Consider the following 13497-nt stretch of genomic DNA (forward strand, 5'->3'; position numbering starts at 1 on the left):
TTCCATTGCTCTCTACAGAGCAGCTCTTTTGATTCTTTGGCATAAGAGTAATGTCTGTAAGAGAGAGGAACAAGTAGTTTGCTTACTGATAAGTGGCTCAATGTGTGGCAATTCTTTTTCAGGGATATCGTGCATTAACTATGCCACCAAGAAGACTTTGACAAAGTATTTCATTTTTTAATCTAATATTTCTTTTTCTTTAACATAGTAATGTTCTTCCCCAAAATTGATCAAACTAACTCAGATGGACACAAATCAGACGTCAAGAATTATAACATTCAAAAACCAGTCGGAGAACACTTCAATTCCCTGGTCACTCGATTACAGACCTAAAAGTAGCAATTCTTCAACAAAAAAACTTAAAAAAACAGACTCCAACGAGAAACTGCTGAATTGGAATTAATTTGCAAACTGTATACAATTAATTTAGGCTTGAATAAAGACGGGGAGTGGATGGGTCATTACACAAAGTAAAACTATTTCCCCATGTTTATTCCCCCCCTCCACCCCCGACTGTTCCTCAGAGGTTCTTGTCAACTGCTGGAAATGGCCCACCTTGATTATCACTACAGAAGGTTTCTCCACCCCCCTCCTCCTGCTGGTAATAGCTCACCTTACCTGATCACTCTACTTACAGTGTGTATGGTAACACCCATTGTTTCATGTTCTCTGTGTATATAAATCTCCCCACTGTATTTTCCACTGAATGCATCCAATGAAGTGAGCTGTAGCTCACGAAAACTTATGCTCAAATAAATTTGTTAGTCTCTAAGGTGCCACAAGTCCTCCTTTTCTTTTTGTGGATACAAAGTAACACGGCTGCTACTCTGAAATCAGTCCATCATGTTACCTCTGAAATGTATCAAGTAAGCTTTTGTGTGGGCTGAGTCCCCCAGTTAATCAGAGCCTTATCACGACATAAAACTCACACTGGACTGAACTTATTGAACTCACTGAACTGGCCAGACATCAGTACTTTAACTGATCTGCTTTAGCCTGAGACCACAGCTGGAATGCCTCATTAAGTTTTGTGTATCTCATTACCATAAACATATGGAGGGAGTGACTGGGGTTGGCAGGCTTGATTTGGAGTGCAGGGGAAATAAGGCTTGTCCAGTTCAAAGAGTAGGAAAATTTAAGCTATCAGAAAATCTTTCTGAGATTGCTATATCTTAGGCTGTGGAAGAGGCTTTCAAAGGAAGTGGTGGAAGCATCAAATCTTGAAACATTTAAAAATAGGATACACAAAGCACTTGCAAATATATTGGAGGAAACAATCCTGCTCTGGCATAGAAATGGGATAGATGATTTAACATGCCTTTTCCATTTTTAGTTGCTATTATTCTCAGCAATGTTACAGTTGGTGGTTAGCTTCTCTTTTGATACTACATCTGACATTATTCAGTCAGGATCCTTGACGTCTCATTAGGTAGAAGTGTGAAGTCACAAATGAAGATTTCTGAGGTCCCAAGTTCCCATGAATGAGCTACAGTCTTACAAAACTAAATTGGTGAGCTGACTAAAGAATTTGTTCTTTTGTCTCTTAGGGTTAGTGGAATGCATCATTTTGGGATATTAAATGGAATAGTGAGGGGTGCTTTAAGGGCCAAATCCCGTATCACTAAAGACAGTAAAAAGAAAAGGAGTACTTGTGGCACCTTAGAGACTAACCAATTTATTTGAGCATGAGCTTTCGTGAGCTAAAGACAGTGCAGGTTTTGCCACTGACTTCAATGGATGCAGGATCAGGCCTTAAAAGTAAATACTGAGATTGATGTATAAGTAAAAGTCTTAAAACAAACTAGGGAGATTTTTTAAGTCTACCGAATATAAAAGACCCAAGAAAATGTTATACTCCAAGAACACGTTTGGCAATTAAAAGGTTAAGTTTTACCAGTTGAAGAGTCTCTGGAATACTCTCTCTTGTAGACTGGTTTGTTGATCTAACAGACCTGACTAATCTTGAGATGGCCTCCTTCTTTTTGGGTGATAAACAAGGGGAGTTAAAAGAGATAGGATCTAATTCTGGGGATACTTAAGAGTAAAAAGTTTCTGATATCAGTAACTTTGTAGTTTTAGTTGTTTGTTTGCTTAACACTGATGACCGTGAGTTGGGATTCCTTTGGTCTGTTCTAGATTCTGCAAGTGTGACCTTGATTAAGTCACTTAACCTCTCTGGGCCTCAGTTATCCATCTGTAAAATGGGGGTAATAATACTTGCATTTCCCAGGCAAGGTATAAGGATTAATTATGGCTGATAAAGCACTTTGAGCTCATCAGATGAAAGGGTCTATAAAAGTACAATATTGCTCTATATCGCAAAACAGAATATATAGTAACATTCCTGAAAGTAGAAACTAAGCTGGAAAAATACAGACTTTAATGCATTAAGCATTAGAGAGAGAGAGATTGAACTGGTGGAAATACTGTGATTAACCTGTAAATGCACAATAAAATCATGTCATTTGCTTTGTAAAATAAAAATACTTCAGTAAACATAAATTGAGTCAGACATTGACATAATGTAATCCATGTTTATTGGAAGTACAAGAAGAAATGTTAGAATTCCCCGTCATTTTCACTTTTTTCATTTAAGATCTGGTTAGCTACATTTCTTAACCTGAGTTTAGAGTCAACAGGTACGAATGATATATTTCACAATAAAGATGAAAGCAAGAAAAGGTGTCTCTTTCATGTCATCTTTTTCTTTTGCTGTCTTTGCAGTTGACCTACCGCTGTACTTTCCTCGAGACCAGCCAACTCTAACATTTCAGTCAGTCTATCACTTCACTAACAGTGGACAGCTGTATTCCCAGGCCCAGAAAAACTACCCTTACAGCCCACGCTGGGATGGCAATGAGATGGCCAAGAGAGCAAAGTAAGAAAGACTATAATTTAATACCAAAAGTTTCATTTGTTAGAGGGTCAAGTGTTGTTCAGTATTAGAGTATAGATTTATCTGTATGCATTGGACATTCTTATATGTGACACTGTTTCTGTATAGTGTTTTCTTTGGTTATTTTTGTGTTGGAACTGAATGCAGTCTTAATATTCACACATTTGAGTGTAACTTACATATTTATATTTTATTATTAATAATCAATTATTATGATATTGCCAAAGGACCAACCAGTGAGGCCCCATTGTGCTAGGCACTGTGCAAACAGTGTAGCAGCTAGTCCTGCCCCAAAGATCTTACAATCTAAATAGATAAGACAAACACAGGGTTGGAGGGAAGGGGTGTCACAAACAAGCAGAGTCAACGGTTTGAGGACAGAAAATGTCATATTCATTCCACAATTTTTTTTAGGTGGGTTTTGTTAGCAGGGGGTACACTAAACAAAAAGAAAAGTGAAAGGTAAGAAACATTGAACAGAAGGGGGTAAGGGAAATAGGGCTGGGGAGAAGAGGCTAAGGGACAGGTGTGGACTGCAGCTGAAGTGAAGAAATACTGAAAGATGGGAAAGGGAATGGGTGGAGCAAACAGCCAATCAACACAGGGCAGAGAAAATCCAGTTAAATCATGGAAAGTACTCTGAGTCTCCCTGCTCTGGCTGCTTCTTTAGCTTCTCCTACCAGCTGGAGACTCTGCACTCCTTCCCCAAGGCCACATGGCAGATTGGCCAAGAGGCACTACCTGGATCTCTGTTTCCCCAGAGTATGGGAGGGTCTTCCCTGCACAGTTCTGGGTCTGGGGGATACTGTGGGGAGCAGTGGCCTCATTTTACCCTCTCCCCCCAGTGTAGCAATGGGTTGCTTTGCACCTGCTCCTACTGGCTGGAGTTTCTGATTGTAGTCGTCATATTTACAAATTCAAGCATAACTAAGTATAACTTAGACATTTATATCTTGGTACATAGTACAGTGTTAATGTTAATTAACTACTGCTTTACTTTACTGTAAGCGCCAAAAGTGCTATATCTAAAACAACATAGAATTAACACAAAGGTGTAGAAAGGATATAAACCAGAATATAATGTTTAAAATAAGACTTAAAAGTGAGGCAATGAATAAGCAACACACATTTCCCCTAGATGGAACTATGTGGGCAAAGGCCCTGTACTTAAATGTTGCAAATTGTAGAAATGCTGAAACAGCAATAACTTAGAGTAAAAGTTGGACTACAGCAAATATAGACATCAAATATATAAATAAAATAACATATCAGAATGAAGGGCTTTGAACACCAGAATCAAAAGATTAAAATGAATTAGCAAAGGGCACTTAAACAAGGAAGTCAAAGGAAAATAGCTCAGCTGCAAAAATCAGGTGAATGATGCACATGGTTGTATAGACTATAACTTGGTATGGGTAGAAGTAAACAGTGAATAAATGAAACACATGCAAGTTTTATAATGCCTTAAGTAATATGGAGAATATCAAATAGTAGCATTTGGGATTCTGAGTGACATATTGCACTAGGTATGTGTTTTTGTTTATTTATATTAATTGACTTTTTAGGAGCACTGTCTCCTGTTAAACGTATTTTCTTTTTGTTGAGTTGGTTTGTTAGGATTGATGAGAGATATGCAAGTGCCAGAATATTGTATATGTTTTGTTTAAAATAATGAAAAATATAACTCGGAAGCATCATTGTGAGTTATTTCATGCCTGAACTGGACAATACATTAGTTTTGTGGGGGGGAAGTTGTACACAAACACACATTCTGTCTGCTCTATACTTGCATACAAATCAGCACATGCAAGTTGAACCTCCCTGCCCAATCCCCATTCCTAACAGTCCTTTAGAAAAGCACTGACTGCATAATTTTTCTTTAGTATTACCTCTAGACATTTTTATGAGGTTTGTCACCTCTGAGTCTTCGCATATAAGCAGAGTTAGATTAAACATAAATACATACAGTAGAGGGAGTAGAGTGTGAGCAGGTGGGGGAAGAGAGAAGATTGGGGTATCCATCTCTTAAGCACAAAGGAAGAGAGAAGCTCCTCCTCTGTTTATAGCACTATGTTTGTGGGAGTGACTGGAGACTTTACTGCATCTTGTAGGGTGGGCAGCCCAGATTTAAAAAAAAAAACCCTACTCTCTATTGGGAAGAAAGCAGCAGTTTCTCTCTTTTTGGGTTTGTCTACACTGGGAAAATGAATAATGTTTTAATTAATACATTTTAAGCTCCATGTAACATCTAGTGTAGACAAAGACAATCTCTCCACTGTATTTTCCACTGCATGCGTCCGATGAAGTGAGCTGTAGTTCACGAAAGCTTATGCTCAAATAAATTTGTTAGTCTCTAAGGTGCCACAAGCACTCCTTTTCTTTTTGCGCATACAGACTAACACGGCTGCTAATCTGAAACAGGTTAAGATGTGTTAGCCAAGGTTACTCAGGTCACGCCTACACTAGAAAGTTTTATTGGTAGTATTTCTGCCAGCATGTAGCTGCCGATTTTGCAATTCGAGTAGAGCATGGGCAGATTCAACTGTCTTTGCCAATGCAGCACGCCTTCACGTCAAGAGGTTGTACCGGAGAAAAAGTGCGCTGTGCTACAGGAAGGCATCCCAGTGTGCCCCACACCACGGTCCAGCTTCCTGGGACTTTTGGAAGTGTATTGTGAGAAACCAGTACTCCTCTCAGGGAACTGTGGGACCTTGGGGTCAAGTTCCCTCTGTTCCCACCATGATCTTCTCTTTCACACCACTTTCTAAAATTCGCACAGTTCCTTGTGCTGGTTTTCAATCTCTTCGCCACTTCACTGGCAAATCATTGGAATTCTCATATCAATTTTAGAGACAGGGCACCTGCTTCTTCTGTGTTTGTGGAACTTCAGCAACTATCACAGAGGCCAGGCATGCAACAGTGAAAATGAGAAAACTGAGGAGGAGTGAATGATGCAGACAGTGAATGAAAGTCACCTGATGCTGCAGGCATTCACTGACCAGCTACACATGGTGGAACAGGACTTCTGGGCCCGTGAAATAAGCACTGATGGTTGAGAATGGATGCAAATCTGGGACGCTCAGGCAGTGGCTTCAGAACTTTCAGATGCAGAAATTGTGTGCTGAACTCGCCCCAGCCTTCCAGTGCAGAGACACCAAAATGAGAGCTGTTTTGACAGTGGAAAATGGGTAGCAATCTCGCTGTGGAAGCTTGCGACCCTAGATTGCTATCGGTTGGTGTTAGAAAGTCTTCAGTGGGGACAGTCATCATCCAGGTGTGCAAGCCTGTTAATTGTCACCTGCTGCACAGGATTATGATTCTGGGCAATGTGCAGGAAATGATGGACTGCTAATTCAGTGCAGTGGACTTCCTGAACTGTGGAGTAATAGAGGAAATGCATATCTTGATCCTGGCCCACCCACCCCATCCCTCAGACTGAGTATTTAAACAGAAAGCGGTACTTTTCATGTTTATGCAGGCATCAGTGGATCACCAGGAAGGTTTCACTGACATTAGCCAAGGGTAGTCAGAGAAGGTGCATAATGGGTTCCTCCTCAGGACTCAACTGAGTCAAGTTCAGCTGACTCTGGCTCTCCACTGGATCTGCATCCTCTGCGTCCATATCCTTGACAAGCTCTTTGTTGCTGTGCACTGCTGGGGTTCCCTCCTCAGGATCTCACGTAGTGTCCACTGTCACTTTTGGGGTAATGGTAGGATCCCCACCAAATATGGCATCCAACTCTGCATAGAAGCAGCAGGTATGTGGGGCAGCACCAGATTTTCTGTTGGCCTCCCTTGCCTTTTGTCCAGCTGCTGCAGTTCCTTCTTCTTCACCCAACATTGATGCCCCTCCCTGTTGTGCCCCAACTGCATACCCTCTGCAATGTCCAAATAGACATCTTTACTTCTGCAGTTATTCTGCATCTGGTCTTGTACTGCTCCTCCCCACAGGCTGAGGAAATCCAAGACTTCTTTCCTGACCAGGCAGCAGTGCAAGGTTTACCTGTTTCTTTATGGGTATCCATATCTGTCTGCTCTGAGGTGGGCTTCCGGACGAGACGCATTTCCAAAACATGCTGGTGTTTTAAAGTGTTTTGGCGGGAGGAGGAGTTCTGGTCACTGTGACCCCTTGACAACAGAGTTCAGAATGGTGATCAGGAGGGTCATTGTCACAGGGACAGGGGCACTATAGGACTATTCCCAGAGGACTGTTTTTACTGGCATAGGTAATACATGATCCACACAGACATTGTAGCAGTGGAATAGTGCATGTAGAGGGCTTATGTAATTCAGGGAGATGGTTTAATGAGACCAACAGAAAGTTAGAGTTTTACTACCAGGACTCAAAAGTAAGTGAGGACACAAAGAAAGATGTGCCAAACTAAGGTATGTTTTATGGTCACATTTTGTAATGTGGCCCAACCCTTAGGACCAGCTAACACATTTTTACCACAACCAGCTAATTCATTTTTAACGTGACTCTCTACACTAGGGGCTAAAGTGTATTTGAGCTTTTTAATTCAAACATATTAGTTAGCACATTTGAAAACAACACACATTTCCCCAGAATAGACAAACCTGTAAACTCATATGAGCCATCTGTCTAAAAGTGTGCCAAAGATGTTGTCCTAAAATATGTGGCTAGCATAAGAACGTATAGTACATTATGGAAAGCTAGCATCTGTGTTTGTGCAGTACCTGTGAAATAAAATATCTTTGTGTGGTTTCCATGGGAAAGCTCTTGATTTTTTTCTTAAGTAGGCATTCAAGTGTGCGTGAATTGTATCTTTAAAGAATATGCAGACTCTGAGCCTGTTATTTCATGAAGGAATATTGTAAATAACGTTTGTTTGTTTATACAAATTATGTTCAGTTGTTAGACACATTCTGGCTGAGTTTCTGCCCTGACTTGCACCCTGTGCAGCCCCATGGCTTTCAGCGGAGCTGCAAGGAGCGCAAGTTAGGAATGAATTTAGTCCTTTATCCTAGTGTTAGCCTAAATAAAGTATTTTACTTGTCAAAAATTGCAGAAGAGTGGAAAACTGGTATTCCAATAAATACTCATACTTCAGAGTTTATGTGCTCTCTCCAACTTGGCTAAAACAATGTGTTCCTTAAAATTTGTTTCTGAATAATACTGTTGCCATCCACCCACTCACTGGTGTGTTTGCTTAATGTGGCATTACAGATTTACGTGCCCCTGCATGCTCTGTATGGGTCCAGGCTTGAGTGGGGCTTACGTGCTCAACCAGTGGTTTCCAGCTTTTTGTAATACATTTGGGTATGAATCTCCTTACATTTGTTTTAGCAACCATTCTTCATATAGTGACACCAGCCAGTATCTCAACTCATCTGCCTTCATACTTTTATGAGAGGAGACTAAGAAAACTTGGCTTGTTTAGCCTAGCAAAATAAAGGTTGAGATGGTTTATGATTGCTCGCTAAAAATACATGAGGAAGATAAACACCAGGGAATGACAAGAGCTATATAAGCTAAAGAGCAATGTTGCCACAAGAACAAATGGGTATAAACTGGAAATTAGAAGGAATGAGGTTCTGGAACCGCCTTCCACTAGGAGGAGTTGGGGCAAATGACCTAACTAGTTTTAAGATGGAGCTTGATACATTTATGAGTGGGATTTTATGGTGGCAATAGCAGGGGACTGGACTTAATGACCCAGAAGGTCCCTTCCAGTCCTGTATCCCATGTTCCTATATTAAGTCAATTATATGGCTTACCACATCTTAGACAAAATATCTATTGATATTCTTTACACTGTTTTAAAAAAAGGCTTTACTAGTACCCTGAAACTCTTGGTTTCCATCTATGATACTTTGGATCTCCTTGAAAAGTTTAATATTTACAATTCATGCAAAACTTTCTTCAGTTTTTTTTCCTACCCTTACATGGGCACAGGTAAACATCACAGTACAAGATTATTGGGAAGAATTAAATCTGTATTATAGTTTTCTCCCAGCCTGCTAATAAAAAGGATTCCATGAAAAAAAAATCTTCTGAACACAAACATTCAAATGATTGTTTCAGATCCACTCAGGATCTTTTAACAGTAGATTTTTTTAAAATCAGCTTTTCTGCATCCACACATCAGCTGTCCATGTGTAGTCTTTTTTTGTGTGTGTCTATATTATAGTAAACTATCCAGAAGTTATCATAAAGTTTAAAAATGCAAAATAGGGGGTAGGGAGGAAGGAAGGTGATAATGAATGAAGAAGATAATGGAAAAGAGATGTGCTCTAGCTACACTCAAATGCCACCTGCATAAATAATAATAATGGAATATTATACATCTGAGGTTTACAACTCCAGGATGCACGACCACATATTAAGCGAGTTTTCAGTACCATAGAAGAGAACCCCAAGAATTGAGAAAATTCCAAATAATCCTGACACCCAATCATCCTTTCTAAAATTGTATGTCAGAACTTTTTATTTATTAGAACTTATGATTTGCAGCAACAAATTGTAAGTTACATTTAGAAACCTGGTCATCCATCATTATTTAATATGTCCCGCACAAAGCGGTGCATGCACTGGAATCCTGTGTCTTGTAACAAATGACTCTCTACCAGACAAACCAATTAAAGAGAAAATGGTTAAAAATTCTTCACAATCCCCAAAGAAAAAAGTTAGAGCCATGAAGGCACACACCTTTCCCCACCAGTCTGCATCCTCCTTCAAGAGTGTATTAGCATTGTATATCCTTTGCTATTGTTCTCTGCTTTGTATTGTCCAGCCACTTGTAAAGATTGCCCTGGATGAAGGCTCTCACTGCATGAAAAACACTCCGAAGTATATCTGCTATTGAATACCAAATATATATATTACATCCTACAGCTTGCAGTTTCTGTATGATACCTCATGCTTCTTTGGTTTTACTTCCAAAGCTTGCTAAATCTGGATGTACACTAAATGTGTATTTTGCGCTTAAAGTGGGTTTACCTGGGTCTGGTCAAGTCAGCCACAGCTATGATGTTTTACCTGCTTGCTATCCAAAGCGTTATCTTCATGTGCATTAACGGCAATCCACTTGGTGATGATAATGTTTTGCAGCCACACTTAACAGAGCAAAACAAAACAAAAAACCATAAGATCCACCAAAATCTACTCTCAACGTTGGGTCCCAGGAACCATCTTTGATAGCAGCAATTATGGGGAAAAAAAAGAAAAAGAAAAAAGAAACTCTTGCTGTTCTTGGCTAAAGCCTTGCAGTAGAAACAGAGGTAGTGGGTTTTCTTTCCAAGGATCAGCTGAGGGCAGATTTTATTTTCCCCAGGTGGTCTTTCCCCCTGAGCTTCAAAGAGTCAGTAAATTCTAATATAGCAATAGAAAATGACGCAGCTGTGTAAGGTTTGTGGTGGACTTAATTCAGTTTTATGACTCTTCAAATCAAAGCTCATATTCACTGACAGAGCAGCATCCTGACATGAATTATACATAAAAAGAAGACAGGTAAATGAAGGGAGGGGGGAGTAACATTTTGCTAAAGCACAAATGATAATGTTCTTCTTTGTAATACATTATATAATGTTTTTGTATAGGCAACCTTAATACTAAAACCATTTTTAATTGTAAGATACAGTATTATAGGCAAAAATAGCAAATTAAGAAACAAAGAATATCTTCCACCTTAATGCTTAAACGGAATAGCATTTCATATCAAGATAATACGTTCTAGGTGTATATACATTGTACAATACATATAACAAAGTCATTCTAGTTTAATCACATTTTTCATGAACAGCTTTGAAAGTGGCTTCTTGGCTAATTAAGTCTGACACTTAAGATATGGTATGTTAGCTTCTGAGGTGCCTGCCAGGGATTTTCAGTGCTGTCATGCATTATGTGGATTTCAGCCAAGATAGGAGGGCTGGAATACTTGTTTCTGGTCACTTATCATTGAAGGAAAAGAAAAACAACTATTAAAGAACACAGAACACTGTATGAAATGAAATATGCATGGGGAAAGAATCTATTTCTACTGAAAGAATATCTAATTTATCTATAGGTATATTTTATCAACAAGGAAAATTCACAAAATAAGGCTTTTTGTTTGGCAAACTTGGAATATGAAAAGAGCACTTCACATAAGCTGTTTTATTGTATTGAAAGATAGAACATTATGTAGGCTAACTTAAAAAATTTGGGCAATAAGCATTATTTGCTCTTAGGTACTATAGAGATAGGTGCTCTAAAAATACCATTGATCAACTGATTTGAAAAACAGATAGTGGGGTTCCCTAAAGGGATGCAGTCAAGACTGCTAAATCTAAATTAAGACCTATGTGTTTATCTCCAGGGACTTCTGCAAGGCCCAATTTTTCTTCTGGGCTTTTGAAAAGCGGAAAAGGGCAGGATGAAGTGTCTGGATTTGCAGGGAGTTGGGTTTTAATAATCTAGATGGATACTGGGATTTGAAATGTTGGTTAATTAAATGATTAAGGTATGTTCTAATCTTTTTAATTGGTGTCTTGGTCAAATTTGTAACTTTTATGTTACGCATTTGCCTAGAATACAGACGGGCATTTCTCATCAATCCAGATAAATAAATAACCGTTTTAGTTTGTTTTGTTGATTCACATATCCTACAAAAAGTGGAACCATGGACAAATTGCTAAAGAGGAGTACAAAAGAAATAGCACAAGTATAGGGATAAATTCAGAAAGACTAAGGCACAATTGAGTACATTAGCTTTTTCCACATCCTCTGTCACTAGGTTGCCTCCCTCATTCAGTAAGGGGCCCACACATTCCTTGGCTTTCTTCTTGTTGCCAACATACCTGAAGAAACCCTTCTTGTTACTCTTGACATCTCTGGCTAGCTGCAGCTCCAGGTGCGATTTGGCCCTCCTGATAACATTCCTACATGCCCGAGCAATATTTTTATACTCTTCCCTGGTCATATGTCCAACCTTCCACTTCTTGTAAGCTTTTTTATGTTTAAGATCCGCTAGGATTTCACCATTAAGCCAAGCTGGTCGCCTGCCATATTTACTATTTTTTCAACTCATCGGGATGGTTTGTCCCTGTAACCTCAACAGGGATTCCTTGAAATACAGCCAGCTCTCCTGGACTCCTTTCCCCTTCAAGTTAGTCCCCCAGGGGATCCTGGCCATCCGTTCCCTGAGGGAGTCGAAGTCTGCTTTCCTGAAGTCCAGGGTCCGTATCCTGCTGCTTACCTTTGTTCCCTGCGTCAGGATCCTGAACTCAACCAACTCATGGTCACTGCCTCCCAGATTCCCATCCACTTTTGCTTCCCCCACTAATTCTACCCGGTTTGTGAGCAGCAGGTCAAGAAAAGCACCCCCCCTAGTTGGCTCCTCTAGCACTTGCGCCAGGAAATTGTCCCCTACACTTTCCAAAAACTTCCTGGATTGTCTATGCACCGCTGTATTGCTCTCCCAGCAGATATCAGGAAAATTAAAGTCACCCATGAGAATCAGGGCATGCGATCTAGTAGCTTCCGTGAGCTGCCGGAAGAAAGCCTCATCCACCTCATCCCCCTGGTCCGGTGGTCTATAGCAGACTCCCACCACTACATCACTCTTGTTGCACACACTTCTAAACTTAATCCAGAGACACTCAGGTTTTTCTGCAGTTTCGTACCGGAGCTCTGAGCAGTCATACTGCTCCCTTACATACAGTGCTACTCCCCCACCTTTTCTGCCCTGCCTGTCCTTCCTGAACAGTTTATAACCATCCATGACAGTACTCCAGTCATATGAGTTATCCCACCAAGTCTCTGTTATTCCGATCACGTCATAGTTCCTTGACATCACCAGGACCTCCAGTTCTCCCTGCTTGTTTCCAAGGCTTTGTGCATTTGTATATAAGCACTTGAGATAACCTGTTGATCGCCCCTCATTGCCAGTATGAGGCAGGAGCCCTCCCCTCACAGACATTCCTGCCTGTGCTTCCTCCCGGTATCCCGCTTTCCCACTTACCTCAGGGCTTTGGTCTCCTTCCCCCGGTGAACCTAGTTTAAAGCCCTCCTCACTAGGTTAGCCAGCCTGCTGGCAAAGATGTTCTTCCCTCTCTTCGTAAGATGGAGCCCGTCTCTGCCCAGCACTCCTCCTTCATGGAACACCATCCCATGGTCAAAGAAACCACAGCCTTCTCTCCGACACCATCTGCGGAGTTTGGAGTCTTTGGAGTACTGTGTCCAGTTTTGGGCACCATACTTTTGGAAAGATGTGGACGAACTGGAGAGAGTCCAGAGGAGCTCAGCAAAAATGATAAAAGGTTTAGAAAAGTTGATCTGTGTGGAAGGATTTTAAAAAAACTTGGGCCTCTTTAGTCTTGAGAAAAGAAAACTGAAGGGGGCCTGATAACAGTCTTCAAATAAGTTAAAGGCTGTTGTAAAGAGAACAGAGATCAATTGTTCTCCGTGTCCACTGAAAGTAGGGCAAGAAGTAATGGGATTACTCTGCAGCAAGGGAGATTTAGTTTATATATTAGGAAAATCTTCCTAACTAAGGATAGTTAAGCTCTACAATAGGCTTCCAAGAGAGGTTGTGGAGTCCCCATCATTGGAGGTTTTTAAAAACAGGTTGGATAAATACCTGTCCGGGATGGGCTAGGTT

General features: G+C 40.3%; 1 protein-coding gene across 8 annotated transcripts in view; it reads left to right on the forward strand.

Moving 5' to 3' along the window:
- The window catches only part of BABAM2 (BRISC and BRCA1 A complex member 2), a 298493-nt gene that overhangs the window by 268947 nt on the left and 16049 nt on the right, over window positions 1–13497 (forward strand). For all 8 annotated transcript variants that reach the window (XM_073338599.2, XM_073338597.2, XM_073338593.2 and 5 more), the window contains one exon: window positions 2725–2878. In XM_073338599.2, the coding sequence (XP_073194700.1) occupies window positions 2725–2878 (154 nt within the window). The remainder of the gene's footprint in view (window positions 1–2724; window positions 2879–13497) is intronic.

Source organism: Lepidochelys kempii, chromosome 3 (assembly GCF_965140285.1).
Source record: "Lepidochelys kempii isolate rLepKem1 chromosome 3, rLepKem1.hap1, whole genome shotgun sequence".
NCBI classification, from domain to species: domain Eukaryota; kingdom Metazoa; phylum Chordata; order Testudines; family Cheloniidae; genus Lepidochelys; species Lepidochelys kempii.